At 45.1% G+C, this 21,063-nt stretch overlaps 1 protein-coding gene across 3 annotated transcripts in view; it reads right to left on the reverse strand.

Moving 5' to 3' along the window:
• The window catches only part of LRIG1 (leucine rich repeats and immunoglobulin like domains 1), an 82,824-nt gene that overhangs the window by 33,162 nt on the left and 28,599 nt on the right, over positions 1-21,063 (reverse strand). For all 3 annotated transcript variants that reach the window (XM_048957519.1, XM_048957520.1, XM_048957521.1), the window contains exon 3: positions 16,612-16,686. In XM_048957519.1, the coding sequence (XP_048813476.1) occupies positions 16,612-16,686 (75 nt within the window). The remainder of the gene's footprint in view (positions 1-16,611; positions 16,687-21,063) is intronic.

Consider the following 21,063-nt stretch of genomic DNA (forward strand, 5'->3'; position numbering starts at 1 on the left):
CGGGCACACCAGCTGTAGAAAAGGCAATGATGTGGCTACTATCCAAATGACTGTACTCCTTTACAGCAAGGAAGGAGGACTGAATTCTCACATCCACAGCACATAGTGGAACAGAGCTCCACTGAATTTGTTAATACAAATAAAACACAGGAAAACTCACTAGATCCACATTTTTTGTGACCTCCATAAACCAAACACGTGGGTAAGGCAGATTTCCATCAGGACTAGTTTATGTTGCAAGGCCTCAATAAGCAAAATGGGCAAGTTCAAAAATTTCAATCTTTTTTCCTACCCAAAATAAGAGTGCAATAAATGTGCACGTGTGACCTGGTTCAGGGAAGTACCTCAGAGCAGACCTAAGTGAAAGCAAACCCCAAGCATGCTCTCTGGAGTTGTGTTGAAGCAGCGGCTGCGAGTTCAACTCTGATCTCATCTGGGCTGTGATGGCTGAGTTGAATCTGGCTGTAAATTAACAGGAAATGAAGGCTTGTACAAATGAACATGAAGAATCTATAAATTACCTGACAATTCCAGCACAGGGCAGCTAAGTCTGCAAGGGAATGAGAGCACCGAGTGAGTTTGGACATGAAATGCTCTTCAGAAGCCAATGTTATTTTTTTGGAGTATTAATATTTCTGTGCTTTAGTTACTCAACATATATCCAGTCTGCCTGCCAGAGCTCTCAGCCCTTCCCAAAGGACAGAGTTTCAGGAAGGCAGAAAAGAACTGTATTCGTTGAGCCATGTTTGCAGTTTCCAGGTGCCTTCTGTCCATCTGCATCTTGCTTTTCTCATGCTACAGCTGGCAGATAAGATGGATGCATTATTTCAGGCAGGAATAAACCAGCCTTCGTTCTCTGCCTCTCTCCATCTCCTTCAAACATGGGCTGGCTCCAAACACAATGCTCAGCTCCAAGCAGCATCCCAGCCAGCCCAGCTGGGGAATGTCAGACAGTTTGCTGCAAAGCACTGCACTCTCTTCAAACAAAACCAGCCCCACTGACTTTTCCTATACAAAGGATGTGATACGAATGCAACATCAGCCAAACCTACTAGCTTGATTACATTTTTTGTTCTTTCAGGAAGAGCTAAAAGGTGATTTAACCCTTCCTGTTGCTACTTGGTTTCTTTCAGTTTGTCTTCCTTGTTTCCAATCCCACCATGAGGGTGTTTTATACAAAAAACATAAGTAACAAAGCTATGATTGCCTCTCTGTGACTGGAAAAGGGCTAGGTCTGTACCGCCTAGCTCCTTAGTTTACACTTCCATGGCTTCAAAGGTGGCAGATCAGATTTTAGTACCAATCGCTGAACCAGGCTTTAAAGCAGAAATTACTGCTGCTTCCACGACCAATTTGCCTCCAGGTGTCTTTTCCTCTCCCCACTCCCCTTCTTCTTAGGTATCACAGCCTGGAAACAAATTTCCCTGCTTCTCTTTAGCCAGCATTAGCTTCAGAGTGTAAGATGACAAGGCTTCAAAGAGAGATTGAGCAATGAGAGCCAGGAGTAGGAGCCAAGGCTCTTAGTTTCTATTCGAAGCTCTGGCACCGACTCATCTGCCTTGGACAAGTTGCTTAACCCCTCTCTGCCACTGGGTTATCCATCTGTACAGGAATGCACTGGCAGACTAAGATGCTGCAAGCTGCCCTGACTGAGAAAGGATCTGGAGTAAAAGTACCACAAGTGAAAAATAAATGCTATGGACTGAGGAAGCCATCTGGGCTTGCTCACGGATGAGGACAGCTCCAATAATAGTTGTATTCCACCCTCGTCCTGGAGACATCCCACTTGCAGCTGAAGCAGCTGTCAGCGCTGTATGAAGGTAACCCGCAGTCAGTGCTGGATGGCTTTAGCACTGCCTGCAGCACTTGTTCCAGCTGCAAACAGAAAAGTGAGTGCAGGGGGCACCAACCCCCCAAGCAGCACCACTTACCCTGCCAGCACCCCAAGATGCTGCAGCCCCGCACAGCTCTCCAATAGAGCCCTGGGGATTACAGATTTGGATCGACCTCAGCCAGCCATTCGCTGAACTGAGCCCACGTGGAGCACATCAGGAAGCAAATGATCGCTCTGCGCTTCTGCAGGCTGCTCCAAGGCACAAAAACAAGCAGTGGTCCAGCGCAGTAAAGCATGTTTGGGTTTGCTCTGGGTCGGGAGGGAGCCGAAGGGGGCGGCAGGAAAACAACAGGTGGCACCAAGTCAAAAGCTCACAGCGCTTCCAGGAATCCCAGCTTGTATTTTAGAGGTAAAGTTACACTTTAATCCCAGTGGGTCTCCAAGTTCGGAGCTTCTTTGTGAATATTTATTTGATAAACAGGCTGTGAAACATTTTTCACTCCATCTAATAGGAGAAGAATTTACCTTCCTCCTTACAGCAAGCCCATCCCTTGGAGTACTGTAATTGGTTTAATTTAAACTGTGGCTTCAAACTACTCCTGCGAGATCGACGCAGAGAGCACTGCAAACACGTTCCTCTGTTGTCAGAGCCACGCTGCCCATTAGAAAGCTGACAGCGGAAAATCAAAGCAAGCAGCCCCTCAGATGGGAATGTGTGAGCAGCTCTGCTCCGACCGACACACATACAGCAGCACAAAACCTCCTGCTTTACACTAAGCTTGACTTACGGCACAAATGCGGGGTGTGAAGTGACACAAGGAGAAGGCACATGCTCAGCCTTCGTGCAGTGTCAGCTTACAGAGCTGGTGGGGCTTGCTGAAAAAAAGAAAGCCTTAATACAGCAAACCTATTAAAACCGACACCTGTTACAGGCATCAAAAACCAAGCTTCAAAAGAGGCTCCGCACCTCGGGTAGGGTTCTATTAATGTGTGAGCACATTTTCAAAGTCAGCATATGAGAGAGATCACAAGGCTGAAAACATGAGGTTGAGAAGCCCGGGGTTTGGTTAATACTTCCATACGGGGAAAGTATTAAACAACAAACCAGTGGCGGAGCCAGAAAGATACAGGTGTGCTACTGCAGGACATGCCAGGCTTGGTGTCAGACAGGGCATGGCCTGAAGGGAGATCAAAGCCACAGTAAGACAAGATGGGTCACACACACCATAACTACCTCAGGCCTGGAGTTACCTTGTGGATACTTATGGAAATGATAAAGATTTAAGGCATGGGTTTCTTAACACCTTGAATTATCTGCCATCTGGTTTTACCCCATCACTCATTACATGCAGAAAAACTAAAAGGCACAGCCCCACAGTAGAAGGCAATGCCTGAGCAACAGCTATGACAAAAGGAGGACGAGGTGGATTTGATAAACTGGAAGACACATCTGTATTTATGACAACATCCACAGAGATGTCTGCTTATTCTTGTACCATCATTACAACCCATAACAGAACACCTGCCCAAGTGACTCTTACAATGGAAGCAAGGATAAGAGGAGAATGTTACTGTGGCCTGGACGCCAGCTTTGACTCAATTTTTATACTTTATCAATGCAATTGCATAATCCTAACATTTTACTCCTAGAAAACATTGTACTTTTTGAAAGTCTTTTATTCCATGAAAGTTCCTCCTCTGTACCAGAACTTGTGAAATATCTATCTTGCAACAGTGAGATGTCCATGCAACAGAGCATGGAAGGAACACACAGGTGACAAGCTGGAAATCTGTGCATGAGAACTTCCCCTGCAAGTCTGAACTGCCCAAAGCACGTCAGCCTTCAGGCTTCCCAGCTGCTCTGAGAACGCTATCTGACATTGCACTGTCATCTTAGCCTTGCCAGCACCATCTGCGAGGCTCAACATTTGGTAGCATTACAAGAATGCACGTTTCTATACAGCCTAACGCATGCTGTATTTGCTTAAGGGAGCAGCCCCACTTTCTTTCAAAGTAGAACTGCATGGGTTATTCCTCGGGCAGGAAGCAAGGATGCATGCAGCAGCCCCCACTTTTCTCAGATGCTCTGAATCACTCCTTCCCTGAGGAATCCTGGCAGGGACCCAGGCTGCCACAGAACCAGCTCTGTTTGTTCAGGTGCTGGCTGCCTGCACAAAAGCAGAACAGCAGCAGGCCAAGCAGCCACAAAAAGAGAGGGGAAAAACAGCACAACTTCTACAGGTATCCCGACCTTCCCTTAAAGGCTCATATGCTCTGTCTGGATGTCAGGATCTTCCCTCTCCCTACTTCTCCTTCAGAATGAGGCCTTTATAAGGCACAGCAATGCTCTCAGCCTGTGTTGGTGCTTTAGGATGGACAAGCACCGAGAAAAGCACCCATGGCAACACAAAGGCTCAGACACATATGGGTTTTAAAACCAATGCTTTGCCTTGCATCCTTTAATGAAATGGTAAACCTTCATCTCTCCTGCAGGTCATGGGTGCTCAGAGTCAGACAGCAGGCTGGGAGATGGGCTTTGCTCATTCAGCCCCTTGTATTCAGGAGCAGCAGCCGACCGCAATCCAGTAACATTACAAAGGCCTAGGTTACTAACTCCTTATTCCCACAAGCAAACTGTCACTCATGCTAATAGTTTCACTGCAGTCAACAGAAGTATTCATGTGAGACTAGCACGACTCCAAGGGCTAACTTCTCACTCCATTAAAGGCTACTTTGTGGCTGCCCACAGCACCAAGCTCATCTGCCTCTCATCCTGACAGACTGCAACCACTGACTGGTGCAGGTCAAGCACAGGCTCAGAGCATCCTCAGGCCCTGGGTACCCAAATGCAAGCAGGTTTTCTCCCCCCAGGTACATTCTCATGGCTCATGAGGCAGCCACATGGGTAAGGTCTGGGCAGAGGCCAAGCATGCTCTCTGAAAGCAGAACCTGGAATGTTCATTAAGGGCTCCTCTTGGGTTCAGCACTGTCTGCATGAACCAAAACCTTTCTTCTAGCATAACCAAAAAGCCACATTCAGAACAATGCATTCTCTCAGGATATTTTTGAACTGGCAATGCTTATGTAAACTTTCTGACTTGTTAAGAGAACTGTATGCTGTGTGTCAGACCCACTGAGGTAAGTGATGTAATTTTCAAGAAACTTTCTGCCTCCTTCATCTACATGGATTCCCACAAGACTTTGACTTGCCACCATATGATTTTGGATATTTTTTGCAATGTGCAACTTCCTAAGCTTTCAGCACTCAATCCATTAGTAGAGTAAAATGTGTGGGCCAGGCAGGACCTGAAGTCAGTCATCTTTAAAAGAGAGGCTGCCTTATCTACTCATCAGATTACACAACCGGTTGTGACATCAAAGCAAATTAAGATTTCTGAAGACAAGACAGTCCCTGTTATGGGCACAGTCCCCCCATCAGCAAACAGGGTGGTTCCAAAAGCACTGGCATCTTTCCGCTCTTTTCTGGTTATACTTGATGCAGAGTAAAGATAATACTCCAGAGAAGCTTTTTAGATGTTGCATTCACAAAGAGAACAGATCCCTTAAAAAGCGGAGTAAAGCATCTTTCATTGCCTGTCACAACCCCTCTGTAAGGAGCTTTCTTGACCTTTCATGAACTCAATACCACAGCAGAACCTTTCCTCCCTGAGTGTAGCTTTCCCTCAAAACACCTTGGCATTGATCTTCAGAGTTACTCTGTGACTGACATCCATCTTTAAAGACGATGCACCCTCTCAGATTGGTGCAGAGGACCCCCAGTAGGGGCTGCTCAGCATACACTGCATCTTGGCCTGTTCTCCAGCACAACGGAGGGCAAACATCTTTGAACCACTGGGCATTATCAAGGCTGGTTTGGAAACAAGCAGTTTGTGAAAACTCACAGTCTGTAAAGCCCTTCTCCAGCTCTCGCTGAACTCTACTGCTCATCACTCTGTCTTTTCATATCCCCTGACCTCTGGCTGAAGGAAGCACTGAGAAAGACTGCAAAGAAGAGGAGAAACTCTGCTAGAAGGAACAGAATTGTCCTGTGGGAATAGAAGGAAGAGTCATGTAAGGCAGTCCTCCAAACAGACTGCCAGAAAACACATGGCTCTGCACTGCCAATCTGGATGGGGTCATGGGCACAGCACAGCTTCTTTGAAGGGGCTCAATCAGCATTTGAAAGAGGTCATTCAGTTGCAGTTGCTAGAAGATGAGAGAGGTCAGTGTTTTTATGCTACACACCTTATGTCTTTGGTATGCTTTTGTCTCTTGCTCCAATAGTTGCTTTTCCCCCGTGCATTTTCACCTCAAGGGCTTTTTTCTTGCTGCTGATATCTACCAGCCAAATTCAATTTTCTACGAGAAATCAGGGCTAGGCATGAGAAAGCCTGGCATCCACCTCACCTATCTGCTGCTCTGTTGAGGCCCTGCTCTCCACCAGCCCACACTTGTACAGCACACAGCAGAAGGGCTGCTGCCTCACCCCACATCATCAATGCTGCCCTCAAAGATGAAGGGGATCTGCAACAAGGAGAGGCAGAATCACAACAAGGTGCCAATGTAACTCACCCAGAGCTGCGCACAGGGCAGCTACCCTGCCCCACTCCCAGGCAGACAGCATCCTCTTTTCATTGTCACTGCAAGCAAGTTTTGTGCTTCTAATTAACATGGTTAGCGTTTTCATGTGAAAGCCAATAGGGTCCAGGATCACAAGGCATGTAGGCACTTTTATCCTTAAATCCTGATGCTGATTTTAGTTTCTCTTTGTGTAATACAAGATCAAAGCAAAGAAGATCCACCACAGCCTAGTGAGTGCATGTGTTTTGTGGGTGGCTTTGTTTTGCTTTTGTCTCTCCACGGGAGCGAGGAGGGGAAAATACACAAGTGGAGAAGCAATTTAAGCGCAAACCAAATGTAATGATTCTGCCCGTGGTGCTGGGACATTAATCCAAATGTAATTACAAGCAGACTCCTTGATAGCACACACTGTGTGTGCCTGAGCACTGCCAGAATATGCCACTGGCTTTTCCCATCTCTGGTAGGAGCACAGTTCTAAAACCCTGACACTGAAGCAGGTAAATGAAGGACAATATACTTGAGTATCTATCTACTCCTCAGACCAGAAACTCACGAAGTCGAATGGTACTTGCAGCAGACCCTGAGAGAAGGCAGCAGTTAAAGAAACAAGTGTTTTTGATTGGACAAGCAAGCTCCTGATAGCATTTGTGAGATGCAGATAGGCTGGCTGGTCTGTTCCAACATGACACATGCTTGTGCTCTGTTGAAAGGGCTTATCTCTCTTGTCAGCAAGGTCGCCAGAGCAGATAGCCTCTGGGCAGGCTGTGCTGGGGAGCTGCACTCAGCTGAGACTCTTCAGCCTACAAGAATGAGCAGTTCCTAGGTGGAAAAGCAGTGGTCAAGTTCATGACAAAAACAGCTCTTCTTCAAGAGTCTAGGCACCTTGCTAATAATAAAGCATGTCAAGAATGGCTTCAAGAAACTGCAGGACAAGGTCTCAAGATGCAGGGAACAGAAGATTTAACCTCTGAAGCACGACTGCCATTGTGCTAACCCAGGCTGATGTAAAACACTGTCTGTTCAAACTTCCCCACAGCAGACGTTCTAAAATCACCGGTCAAAGTCAAAAGCATTTGTCACCTCTTACTAAGTTTTTCAAACCTCTTTAATTGGACCATTTAGTTCTTCAGTTTCTCACATTTTGAAAAGGAAGAAGGCTGTTCCAAAAACAAAATCTGTGGGCAAAGCACTTCAGTAAGGCCTCTGTAGTCTGTTTTTTTCCAGGGCTCCTAAATCCTAGAGGAAGTCTGGACCCTTTTCCCTGGCTGTTGATACCAATCAGCCCCCCTCTCTCCTTCCATTTAGCAATTGCCTTCATGCAGCATGACCTGGACAGGATGGAAGATCATTTCCCCATCTACCTTAACCTCTTTGCCTACCCTCAGCACAGCTGTTTTTTCAACACCAAGATCATAACTTCTAACAAGATCTCTGTTGTTCATCTCTGCAATTATTTGGGGAATTTAAATACAGGTTTAAAACACCATAAAAGCCAACATGTAATCAGCTTTCATTCAGCTAAAAGTTAGCCTTCTACAGATTCTTTGCTAATCTTTTCCAATCTAGATATGGCAAGTTTACATGTTAGTGAATGCTGTTCACTCAAGCGTTTCTTTACTCTGAATTACGCACTATTCCTAATGGTGCCAGTGGAAGCAATGATGGAAGTGCTAAGCATCGTACGGAGCAGAAAGTAAATGGCAAAACTGATGCTTTTACTCACCGAGCTTTGAACCACATTCATTTTTAACACCTTTGCTGACATAGTTTTAGCCTTGTTATACGCAAAGGAACTAAAAAACATTGCCTGTTCTCAAGCTTTCCAGGACACTTGAAGGTAAACAAAACAGATTTTGAAAGGACTTATGGCACCACACTTCAATAAAATAATAACAGTAAATCACAGTTTGAGCCCTACTCTTACTTCTCACTAAGCATCTATTTGTGGCAACTTCTGGGAAGTGGGTGGTATGCCAGGGAGGAGAGCGCTCTGAACAAGCATCACTGATCCGAGAGCCATGTCAAATGACCAGAACATACACAGTGATACAGAGGACAAACTGGGAAAGGTAGGAGCCATGAGAACTGTAACACACTGATATCTTCCTGACATTGTGCAATTTTGCCAAAAAGCTGCATCAGTTTCAAACTTTTGGGGAAAAAAGAAACGGACAAAGGAATCTACATGAATAAATAACTTTACCTGCTTTTACTGCACTTGCAACTTTGCTTTTACTCACCCCTGAGCAAACTACATTGCAGTTTCCAGCATTTCTTTTCAGGCAGAAAAGTTCAACATGCTAAAAAACTCTTATCTCAGCAAGTTATTTATGACTGAAATCTGTTCAGCCTGTGAAGACTAACAAAGGAATTGCCTCTGGAGGCATGTGCTTTATTTACCATATGCCGTTAACTGAGACAGCCTATCTACCACAGATATTAATAGTAGCAAGTTTGGCCTATTCTAAGGTTCAAATATGAGCCTATTTTTCATAGTGACCTTAACAAAAGATCATGATCACAAATAACCTTAATAACTAATCTAAGCTTGATTTGCAGAGGGACAGAAGTTGGAAACCACCTTAAGCATTGTGCATGACACACACCTGCCCTCAGACAACGCCAGAAGATGCTTCGTGCTCATGAGTTCCATCAGCTCTAGGGCAATGCCCACTCTTTGGCCAGGAGGAAGCAGAACCACCCAATCCTACTTGGACTTTGCTTGTCATGAATACATGGAAAACCACACACACACACAGGAAAGATACTGGTCCAGCATTTCAACTCTTAATCTCACGTTCTGTTCCAACAGATCGTTTGGGTCTTCTCCTTCCTCCAGAAGGAGCACTCAGCTAGCACAGCCAGCTAAGCAGCACACAGACATCAGAGCAGACCTAGATGAGCTCACAGCAATTCCCTCTCTGCAGGAGAAGTTGCCATGGCTGCACATTAAGAGTTATGCTCACTAATAAAGATATACTAAAGTAGCCTCAAGGGGTAACTGGTATTCCAAGAACTGCCACCAGCCTTCACTATCTTTTCCCTCTGGCTACTTTTTACATTGCCCAGCACGTGCCCAGATTGCTTTCTGACACTCTTTTGTTGAGTCTGAGGACCAAGTACTTCAGTTCTACGCCTTTTCTAGAAGAAATGATTACCCACTTCCCTGAAACAGCCTTGGAACCTCTGCTGATTCTGTATGTTCACACTGTATCTGAAAGCTCGAGGAGGACATGCAAATAACTTAGAACAGTTCCAACAGCCCAAATGAGAAGTCAAAACAGCGTCTCTCCTGGTGCATGCGAGCACATGATTAATGAGAATTTCCTCCATTGGGAAAGATTCTTGCAGTCTTTGGCCTCAAAAACAAGCAGACTTTACACACGAGAGCCTTGCCACGAACCCTGAGCAAAGCAAACCTAAGAGGTGAGTATGAGAATATCTTATGCCTGCACGTTGCTTGCATACTGAACATCCTGGCTGTCAGCATTCTTTCTAGTCAACTTTCCACATCAATATATTCATATTCAAAAATAGAAGCTGAGCAGCACAGCCTGTAGTGCAGACAAAATCCTCAGGAAGAAGTCTCCCTCCAACCTATGAGAAGAATTGCCTAAACAAACACTGGAGAACTGGTCCCTGTAGACACAAGTGAGAGCTGAAGCAAGCACGACAGATGGTAAATCTGCTCATGCTGATGGATCTACATCTGCACACGCCACTTTGCCTCGCTCACCAGGGAAAGCCCTCTTTGTGCAAGTCCCATGAATGAGGACAGGCAGTTGGCTTGCTGAGCTGCCAGAGAAGTCCTGCACACAGATACAGCCCTATGACTCCAACCAATCCCTCACACAGCTGCATCCGACTCACCTACATCTTGTGCTTAGGAGTACAGAACTGTTTGCCGTGACAAAGATGGAATTAAGAGTATTCTCCTCATTTCTAATACTTTTTTTCACTCCAGCGAAGATGACTTGCACACTACTTCTCCCAGGGCTCGAGGCAGTTGTTTCATTTGTGCAGCAACTAGTACAGCAGGATCGCAGGCCACCACAGCCCTCTAAGGCTTCAAACATAATGGTGTGTTCACTTAGTCCCCAGTTTCTTTAAGACTGAACGTGCCAGCTTTCAACATCACTTGCACAGAGGCTTACACTCTGACCTAGCCAGGAACATGCAAGTGAACTCACATTTCATGTACGGACCAGCTCAGCTCAGACTCGAGCTGCACTCTGTAAACAGCACCACTGTGGCAATTTCATGTTTTTTTTTTCTCTCTGTGGGTCCCAAAGCAGCTACCACACAGTCCAGAATTAACGCAAAGCAGCAGTTCTGATACTCAATCTAGCCTCCCCCATCTTAATGTGTAAATCAAAGAACTAGAGTTGCACATCAACACCTCAGCTCCTGGTCAAAAGCTTGTGGAAATGAGGACACACTGGCTAGATAATTTTTGGCTCTGATCAACAGTTGAAGCTAACAGAGCAGGACATGTCTGTCCTGGATAAAAGCACAACTGCACTTCAAAAAATCTCATGGACCACGCTGATCTTTGCAAAGAGGCTTTCAAATCTCATTGGATAACAGCAGAGAAGCAGTGCAAATAGCACTGAAGTAACAGTTGCTTCCCAAAGCATTCTCTTAAGAAAGCACACAGCAACATTTTCAGGAGAGCAATTGTATGATCCCAGTTCTGTCCCGTTAGTGATCTCCAGCCAGCTAATCGGGTACAAAGGTCTGACAAGATGCAATAAAAGTTGCAGCTAAAGTTAGACATACAAGATTCATGTTAACAATCTATTTTAACCAGGAGTACAGTGGAATTCTCAACACTGCAGAGGAAAAAAGAAAAATCTTAGCAACTATGCAATTCAATTGGAAACACTGCTCCTGATGCAGAATTACTGGCTGCAGTCTTTGACCCCTCTCCACCCTGACACCCAGATGGAACACAACGCAGAGCCCTCCTTCACTGCCTTACTGCTCCAGTGGGCATCTGAACTCATCACCGTCCTTTCAGAGAGACCTTGCACATTCCTTTTCACTCCCAATCCGCAGTTCTTCATGTAGTTAGTTTACAAATTTCACATGATATATTTTGCCTATGGCACAGTAGATCACCTACCCTTCTCCTATTAGCCCTCTCTGTTTAATTACAGTTTAATGTGAATTGATCTTTACATTAATGAGCCTGTAAAGAAGATTGATTTTCTTAAGGGACTTTTATGCTCAGTTTGGCAGCAGAGTGGTCCTATTGATTTCCCTTTCCCCAGTAAACACGCACAGAGTGCAGCATCCTCTGTGAATCAGCTAATCCTATTTCACGCTCTTTTGCTTCAAAAAATCCTTGTTCTGACTTCCTTGTTATCTGTGCTTATTCACAGCAAGATCATGGGGCCAATGCCTCTCAAGCAGCACTGGCTGTTGCTAATATACAGCAGACTGCCGTGGGTCACTATCCCTTTTGTTCCTAAATGGTTGGGGGCTTAAAAGACTTACAGTGAAAGAAACGAAAGTTATTTTTAAGTGTTTAATCTGTTAACTTCCTTAATTCCTAACCAGCTAAGGATGTGGACTCAAGTGCTCTGCTTACCACGTTTGCTCTGGAGGTCTGGTTAGCAGGCTCTCCACAGAACTCCACAGCTGCAGAGCAGCCTGTGCTGGCGTGTCCACATCACTGGCTGCCAACTGAATCAGGCCTGCCACCTTGGGACCACAGCAGAGGATGAGGATCCTCCTACCACCCTGTGCAGCCATCCCCAAAGCTCTCCAGGATACATTCACGCTCACCGAGCCAGAGGTAGGTAGGTGAAGCAGGAGCTGAAGTGCAGCCAGGCACCACAACTGATTTTGCATCTCTACAGGTGTTTGGGGAATGCCTATAGTAGCAGATCTATGCAGAGCTCATCACAGCTCTGCTCCTCCTCTTGTCTTCCACGCCAGCAAGGCTAAATGACTCTCCACTCAAGTCAGTCAGGAAGTTGGATATATGCAGACTCAGTTCGGCTGCAAAGAAATGGTTACTTCCATCCTCCACTTCCCTACCAAACCATATCACAGTTCAAGTAGAGTCTTCCAAAGAGCCTACAGAGTTAACATACTTGAGTTGCAGCAGAACACTGGGAAGGGAAATCCTCAGCCAAAAGCATGTCAGTGAAAACATCCTGCCATCAACTCCCAAACGTCCAAGTCTAGGAACTGTAGCTAAATTACAAACGCTGTGGGAATTTCAGGCAAGATTCTCCCCTCAGCTACTCCGATGTAATTTCGGAATGAATCCAGATTCACAGTCTCTCCCCCTCCCAGCTGAATTTCCTGGCTTTTGTTTGCACTAGCAGATGTTTGCATTTAATGCCTGTCTTTATTTGGTAACCCATCCATAGATTATTTTCCCCTCCTGTTCTATTAAAAGCCTTATCAACTCCCTTATGTTTGCTCTCGTTCAGATGAACAACTTTGGCAGTATTTTCAACGTGCAAGGCAAACTGGCTCTTCAAGGAATAATTAAACTGAATTAAACTTCATGGCAGTAAATTAAGGCACACCATGTTTGATACATATGTTTTTCTTACATCCATCTGCAGCCTGAAATATCCAAAGATTTGCAATAAGCTTTGAGAATGCTCTTTCCAAGTGATTCCCACATGTTTGCATATATATCAGTTCTTGGTACACGTGTGCATAAGGTCAAGTAAACGTGGGGTGATGGAGACAGATATGGGAAGCCCCAAGGCAAGGAGCAAGAAGTGATCAAGCTCACTGAAACAACCATTATAGTAAACTAAGTTTGGCATTATGGCATTTTCCTTTCTCCCAGCATCAAAAGGATAGAAACTCTCTCTTCCAAACGAGGAAGAGCTGGAAATGAAGTAACCCACTCACCAGGACTGTTTTGAGCAACAAATACACAGCCATTGCTTTTATGATACATTCACAGCCCTTTGGAAATACTTAACCACATGCAATATACAAAACCTACTTCAGAGGTTTGTGAGGTAAACACACTTCACACATTTATAAACACTGAAAAAAAAAGGAAATCTATTTATTTTTCTTTAGCAGTAAGAATACACTGTAACACTATATACTTAAACACAAACCAATTTCTCAGTACACAGCCTTCATTATGAGTCTTCACCCTGAGTTTGGTTTGGCAACCTCCCCAGTTATTACTGCACTGATTTGAGGGCTAGAAGAAACCAGTCTGATGGCACAATCCAATTGCTTACATCACACAAAGCCAAAGAACTTCACCCAACAATTTACCTACCAAGTCCATTAACCTGGAGTTGAACTAAAGGACCCTCTTTTGGGAAGATATCCAATTGATTGACTTCCAGTGATGGAAAAAGCCTCACTTCCTCAGCAAATCATTCCAATGCGAATCAGTCAGCAACATCGATTAAAGCAGGTACTTTAAAACCTCTTTCAGATTATTTTTACTTTTGATAAAAATTAAAAGGAAATGCAGGGGTAAAAAAACGGAGCAAAGAAGCTAAACGAAGAGATCCTCCTTGCAGAGGTATGACAGCAGCATTACAAATGCCACTATCACAGTTATTTATGTATAGCAGCTGAGGAAAGCAATACAGATTTCTGGAAAGTGATATTAAGCAGGTCTGTTTAGAATATTGTCCTTTTATCATTTGGCTTTGTACCTTCCCCTTCCTTCTGTACCACTCTGAAATTTCAGAGGAGCTGTAAATCCACTGCCTTCCACCACTCATTATTACTCCTTTCCAAACCACTTATTTCATTTCAGAAATAAAAAGCCAAAGCTCTAGCAATTTGGTCCTTTGCCAAAGGCTAAATTAATAGCAAAAATAACAACAGGGGCTTGTGAAGCTCAGATCATTTATAGACTTCATGAGAAAGAAAAGCTGATTTGGGGGGCCTAAAACTGTATCCTGGATGGCAAACAGCATGCAGGCTTTCCATCCATAAATCAGATTTCTGAAGTGTTTTGAATCCCAGTGCATGAGCTGTTACACAGTGCGTTACGTGGCAGACTGGTGAGCTCAGTTCAAGTGGCAGGCAGATGGCCTCTCATGTCAGGGGATCGTGCCTCAAACAAGAGATCCTGCTTGGAGGGAATTACCACGCAGCACTGCAGTCAGCAGCGCCCTGATCACGGATCTGGGCTTCACATGTGGTCACGCAAGCAGGGAGAGACTATGGCAGGAGGAGAAATCAAACAAGTTGGTTTCACACCAGCTGCACGTGACATATTTGACAGGTCTGATAACTACTGAGACACAAGCCACTCCTCCGCTCAGGAGGTGGAGTGGTTACTTGCCCATTTAAATGAAAGACACTCACTAGATTCAGTGCTGAAGATAGCACAGGAGTGCTTCGGCTCTTTGTAAGCTCCGCAGGAACAAGCTATACTCAAGAACCAGATCAAAGGCATCATATCTCAAATAAAGCTAAGCCCACTTCATGTTAGGAGGCTGATATGGATGCTACTTTTAAGCTCAGGTCCTTAAACTGAATTAAGACAGTGAGGGAGTTCTTTTGCTTTGCATATTTTAACACTGCCTAATGGAAGAGCAGGAACGGTGCCAATTCATTTCACTCAATTCAGTTCTTGATTTAAGCAATAGGAATGTACTTTTAGTCAACTGATCAAGGTTGTCTCGGAGTAATTCAGAGCTTTTCAAGTGTGAGAGGACCAATCATCCACCCAGTCCTATGGACACTGGCACTTTCCACTGCAAGATGACACAAAGCCACTGCAGATAAGAAGGGATGGGACACCTGCCTGAAGCTATATGCTGTAAGGCCATGCACAATGGAAGCCATTGCTTGAACTGCTCAGGCACTTCACTGGATTCCATATTAGCTATAACCACTTCCCCTTCCCAGGAACTTGGGAGTTATCACACATGCCTCAGCAAAATTCCTTCTCATTGTGCACTATAAGCACAAATCATGCAAAAATAAGATACTGAGAAGTCTGATAACATAATGTTTTTATTCCCTTCAGCAGTGTCCCCAGTCCTAGGTCTACAGTGGCAGAGGCACAAGGGTACTCAAAGTGTCTAACACTTCTGTAGGCACCTAAACTACCAAAGTTAGCAATTTCAAAGCTTCTGTAGATCTAGCCCTACAGTCACCAATCACACTCTCTCTCTCAAAAAAAAATTAAAGTTGAAAGTGGCCATAAAAATGGGTCTGGAATGAGTTTCCTGAAAGATTAAAATGTGAATAGTCTCTGGCTTTAAGAGAAAATAAGAAATAACCAGAACAATGCCATGGAAAAAAACAATAAGGTAGAAGTATATACTCCTTTAATAGCACAAGTATGAAACAATGGTTGAAAACCAAATGCAGACAGTAAAACAAAAAACACAACCCCCTCCTTCCCCTCCCCTTATTCAATATGCAACTAACCCATGGAATTTACTGACTGAAGTTATCAGTGACCATAAGGTTGCAATGGTTTGGCAAGGGATGAAATGTTAATGAAAAAAAATGAGGACAATTACATAAAAACAAAAAGATAAAAAAGAGTATCTGCGTCTTCCAACAACAGGAATGCAACAGTAACAATGACAGATTTCAGTGTGACTTTCTGCTAGGATCATCTTATTCTGTAATTTTTCATGGCTGCCCATCATGGCATTCCTGCAGGCTGCATGGATGCGCTGCCCACTACTTACCACAACCCAAAAGGATTTTTGTGTGCATCGCATCTATAATCATTTTTCACAGGGGTTCTGCTGGCATACAGGCCAAAAGGTGGTACTTCAAATCTGCTAACGATTGCTAAGTCCTGGGCAGGTCTGTTCCAGTCACACTGGCACAAAAATGACTTTTAGGACTCTGGAGACACTTATACAGACTTGGCTGTGCTGACAGATGGACAAAGTGGTTGCCTACTTTGGATCATTCCGTAAAATTAAGTAGCAGAGAAATTATCTGCTCATGGGTTTGCAGATTTCTAATTGGTCTGCAAGCATTATCTTCTTTCTGCCTTGTGCATACACGCTGCATTAAAACAGCACATTTAATCACACACAATCTAGCCGGAATCTCAACTACAGAAGATATTTCTTAATTAAAGAATCAACAGGACTGATAATGAAATCTGAAGAGTTAGCAGAAGCGGGTGTGACACGCATGAAACTCAGCAGTTACATCCACCCCACAAATTGCAGCAGAAAGTCAAAAGTAAGGAGGCAGCAGCAACTCACAGGTGGAGGGCACGGACGTTGGAAGCAGCAGGGCCCAGGGAGGGAATGGCAGTCAGTTCATTGTTGTTCAGTTGCCTGCAACAAGAAATGAACCATTTAGCAAGGAGGCGTGCATCAGATGGGCACAGCACTTTGTTTCAGTGTGTTTTCCCCCAGAAGCACCAGCATTTTGGCACAAGGGCTTTCTCTGACCGTCCCACCTTCTCATCCCAACTTCTTAATAAACGAGAGCTGCCATAACTGCTCCAACAATACCTTCTTTATCCAAGGCAGATTTGCAGCCCCTGCTCACCATACCAGGCCATAGAGATGCCATGGCAGCCCTCAGGTCGCATCGGGTCTAGTTCTGGAAATCCCTCACAGCCTCACAGAGCTGGCCATGAGCACACAAAAGAAACCGCTCTGGGCACAAAAATGGCACTGAAACAGGTGACCTGCTGCAGCCAGCCCCCAGCAGCCCCAAGGGCTAATGGCAATCGCAGACAGGCCTCACGCCTGGAAAGGCCGTTACAGAAATGTCCCCCTCAATGGCCTAATGTTTGAAGTGTTTTACTGACTGAAAACAGATCCCAGCCATGTGACCGGCTCTTCCTTGGTTTAAAGAGCCCTTGTTTGTACGGTGAATTAGTCAATTAATTACTGTAACAGTCGCTTGTCTGGCTGCTTGAAAATTACCTAACTTCTTAGCCATCTTGCTGCCCCCCCCCCCCCCCCCCCACACACACACAGAAGCCATTAAAGCTGAACCCCCGCCAGGCCGAGCCCCATGGCCCCCAGCCACACAAATGAGCAGAGCCTCACTGCTGTGCCTCTGCCCTCTGCGCAGCACCCTTTTCTCCTCTGCGGGGATCTCAAAAGCACCCCAATCCTCTCAGGCCTTGCCCCCCCGGCACTCCTCCCCAGGAAATCCTGAAAATCACATCCAGATGAATCTGACTGCAAGGCAGGAGCAGGGACGCACGGTACAGCTGAGGGGTGCCAAACCCTGAGCGTGAGCTGGGGCAATCCTAAATTCTGCTCCTTTTGGCACTTCAAAAATATTTTTGGCAGGTGGGAGAGGGCAGCGATGCCTCCATTGCAGAACTTCCTCCTGACTCCTCTGAGAGCAGGCACCGTATTTGATTTCATGAGGAGTTCCAGGCACTGCTGGGATAAAAGCTTTTCTCGGCTGCAGATCTGCCTCTGACATTATACCCATACCTTAAAATGTAAGGGAAGAAAGCCAGAGGCATTGCAATTCAGCAAGGAGCTCTACTTTGCAACTAAAAGCTCATTGTTACTGGTATTATAGCAAGGCCTCCAGCTTTCAACAGTGCAAAGCAAGCTGGAAAGAGCACTGAAATGTATGTATTTGTGACACATTTACATTAACGTCCAGCTGAGCATCTTTTTGAAAGCCTCAAAAGGGGAAGGAGAATTGGGCCAACCCTCCCCTAGTGCTGGTTAAGCAGCTCTAACACTAACCAGCTTCTAGCAAGCGCCCAAACCCTGCCCTGACATAAACGTCATCTTCATCTATCACTGCCCTATCAAGCCTTTCTCAGTTAAACAACACAGTCAGAAAGCAGCTCTCCCACCTCATTTTCTCTTGGCTCACAGGCACCAGTTGCTGATGCAGTGGAGACAGCCAAGCTCATTATTTGTCTGGGATTTCCCTCTCCTCTTCCCCTTCCCCTCACATATAATGAGCAAATAGCAAAAAAAAATATCAAAAAGAACCCCCCAACTAAACTCAACAAATTTAAACATCCTTCCTTCTCCTTGAGGACACAAACCTGTTGCCCCTGGACAGCGAGGGAGGGCAGGAGGGGGCCACCCATATAAAATATTTACGGTCTGGTTGCCAGGCTGGTGTCAAGCTGAAATGGAGCCTGCTCAAAAATAGCACAGCTCTCCAGAGCTTTCAGTGAAAGGCACTTTAGAAAATAAAAGGTGAGTTGTTTGGAGAAGAATTTTAGCACAGTTACTACCTCTTTGTTAAAAAATGAGCTTGGAAAACCTGAGAGCCGTGTAACCATCATTCTCATGGATTCCATACGACCCAAGGAAACCCCACAAAGGACAAGAGGGCTGTCCCACAGCAGCATCCCACTCTTAACCTATGCTTGCTGTCAAGGCATGGGATCAGGGGTGTCTTTAAGAGGGACCACAGAGGGGCATGGGAGAAAGTACAGGTGTCCTGAAGGAGGGAGGTAACGCAACGCTGCAGCCCTAAGTAGCACACACCTACTTAGTCCTGAATATATGGGATCACTTTAACCTCCTCCCGCGAGAGATTAAACTTAAGAGGAAAAGAGCTTCTAAGAATCAAAAATACCAGCTGCTACTACTTTATCTTAGTAAAGCACACCAGAACACCCAGTATAAGCTATGAAGTTTAGATCATTGCTTTGCTGACATTTTCATAAAGCTGAGGGTTTCAACAAAAATTTCCAAAATATATGGCACTAATTATTCACACACAGACACATCATGTTTGAGACCTATCTGTAATGCTCAGGAACCACAGGCTCCATGTTTAAAGCATCATGGGAGGTTTCAGGTCTTATCAATGCGTCTATCATTTGGGGCAATCTCATTCCCTGAGGGTGACTTGATTTGCCCAGCACAGCACACACAGCAAAACACTGACTTGCTCTCAAGACATGCCACAGCATGATCCTTATTTCATGAATGTTTGTAAAGCGCTTAAAAAAACCCTCAGAAAGAGATGCTCTGGCAGTACAGATGTGGTTCTCTTTGTGAAATGCAGTTTATTTCAGTGGTCTGTGGTTTAGCTGTTATTTAAAAGCAACCAAGATTGGTAGATAGGGCTTTTAATAGAGCTTCTCCCTCACACTTTCCAAAGCTTGCCTTCCAGGCTGGGCTCCAGACCTCTGCCTCCCTTTCCATCTCAATTTTCTTCCTGTTCACTCCTTTGCTCTCTCCCCTTCCCCTGACAAGGCACTGCTAGCCATGCTATTACTCTGACGGCTGCACTGCTTGCCTCCCTCAGTCCTTGACGTTCTTTCCACATTCAGCCCTCAGTGCATGACTTTGCAAGCAGGAGCTTCTTACCTGTGAAACCAGAAGCCACACAAATGAATCTCCCAGCCCCACGTGCCCAACACAGTCAAACACCTCCAGGCACTTCCACAAATAAAAGCAATTGCTAAGCCACAATCATGTTAGGGTAACTCCAAAGTCTCATGGGATCAGGGCTGTGATTCTGATCTCTAAGTGCAGGGCAATTTAAGGCTTTTCACCATTTAAGAAAGCAGATCCCATAGGCAGTATTTGCTCACCAGCATCACTTTCTCTCCCTTCCTGCTCTCTATGGCAATCCAGGGCTGACCTCCAAGCACTGCCCTTATTCTTGATGCACATTCCATGCTTTGTCAATATCACCAGCAAGTCCCTACTGTCAGTGTAAGCAGAGGTGCCAGGAGCAATCAGGCTGGTGGAGATGCACTGCATTAATCCCTACAGTCCAATCCTGCAGGCATTAGCCAGGCAGAATTCCCACCACTGCAAAATGCTTTGCCTATTTCAGAATCACAGGATCTGGCCCCTCCGTGAGTCCCAAAGCCAACACTTAATGAAAACAGACAAAGGACAAGAAAAAAAGAACGATACAGACAGAGCACAGCATTGTTTCTGAAAGGAAATGTTTTTTCAGTTTCCCATGAGGCATCAGTAGCTCTTCAAACAGAGCCCAAACCTCAAGTATGCCAGCAATTCAGCATTCAAATGAGAGCTCATTACCTCAACCCACCGCTTACAATTTTAGTCACTTTCGTTTTTCAGAACCCCAATCAGAGCTCCAGGAATTGCTGCAAATAGCTGACAGGCGCAGTGCTTCCATGAGCAAGGCAACTGGGCATTTCTGCAGGTCAGGAGGTAGGACACCCTGCCATTCTCCATGCAGGATTTCTTCCCACCAGCCAGGGGCCCTGTTGCAGCCAGCCTTCGCTGGCTCCTTCTCTTCCCCCACCAAAGCAGAAGACAGCTCTGCCATTTTACACTGACTTAGTAGACTTCAAACAGAATTTGTCCAGGTTCCAAAAGGAATACAAATGTCTAAGAAAGGAGGAGACACAGTTAAGTGCTTTGTTATCCACTACACTACACCTTTGTTTCCTGGGAGATTTGGGTTAGGTTGGCATCAGATATCACGATCCAGGCTGTTCTGTCTTGCTTCAGGGTTATGCTGTCAGCAAGGAGCTTTGTGTGTATGTTCAGGTGTGTTAGCTGAACTGCTCCCTCTGAGCACTGCACAAAACAGAGGCAGCAAACTCCAATGATTTCCAATAACAGCTATGCTGTTTTAGTTGGGAAGCTGTGTTCTTCTAATTGATTAGTTAGTTAAAGACAAAGCAGCAGAAGTACAGTATGAAAAAAACCTCCACACCGAGTCACATCTGCTCACATTAACTAAAGGAAGATACTGTCCTGGGAAACTATATGTAATTT

Source organism: Lagopus muta, chromosome 11 (genome assembly GCF_023343835.1).
Source record: "Lagopus muta isolate bLagMut1 chromosome 11, bLagMut1 primary, whole genome shotgun sequence".
Taxonomy (NCBI): Eukaryota; Metazoa; Chordata; class Aves; order Galliformes; family Phasianidae; genus Lagopus; species Lagopus muta.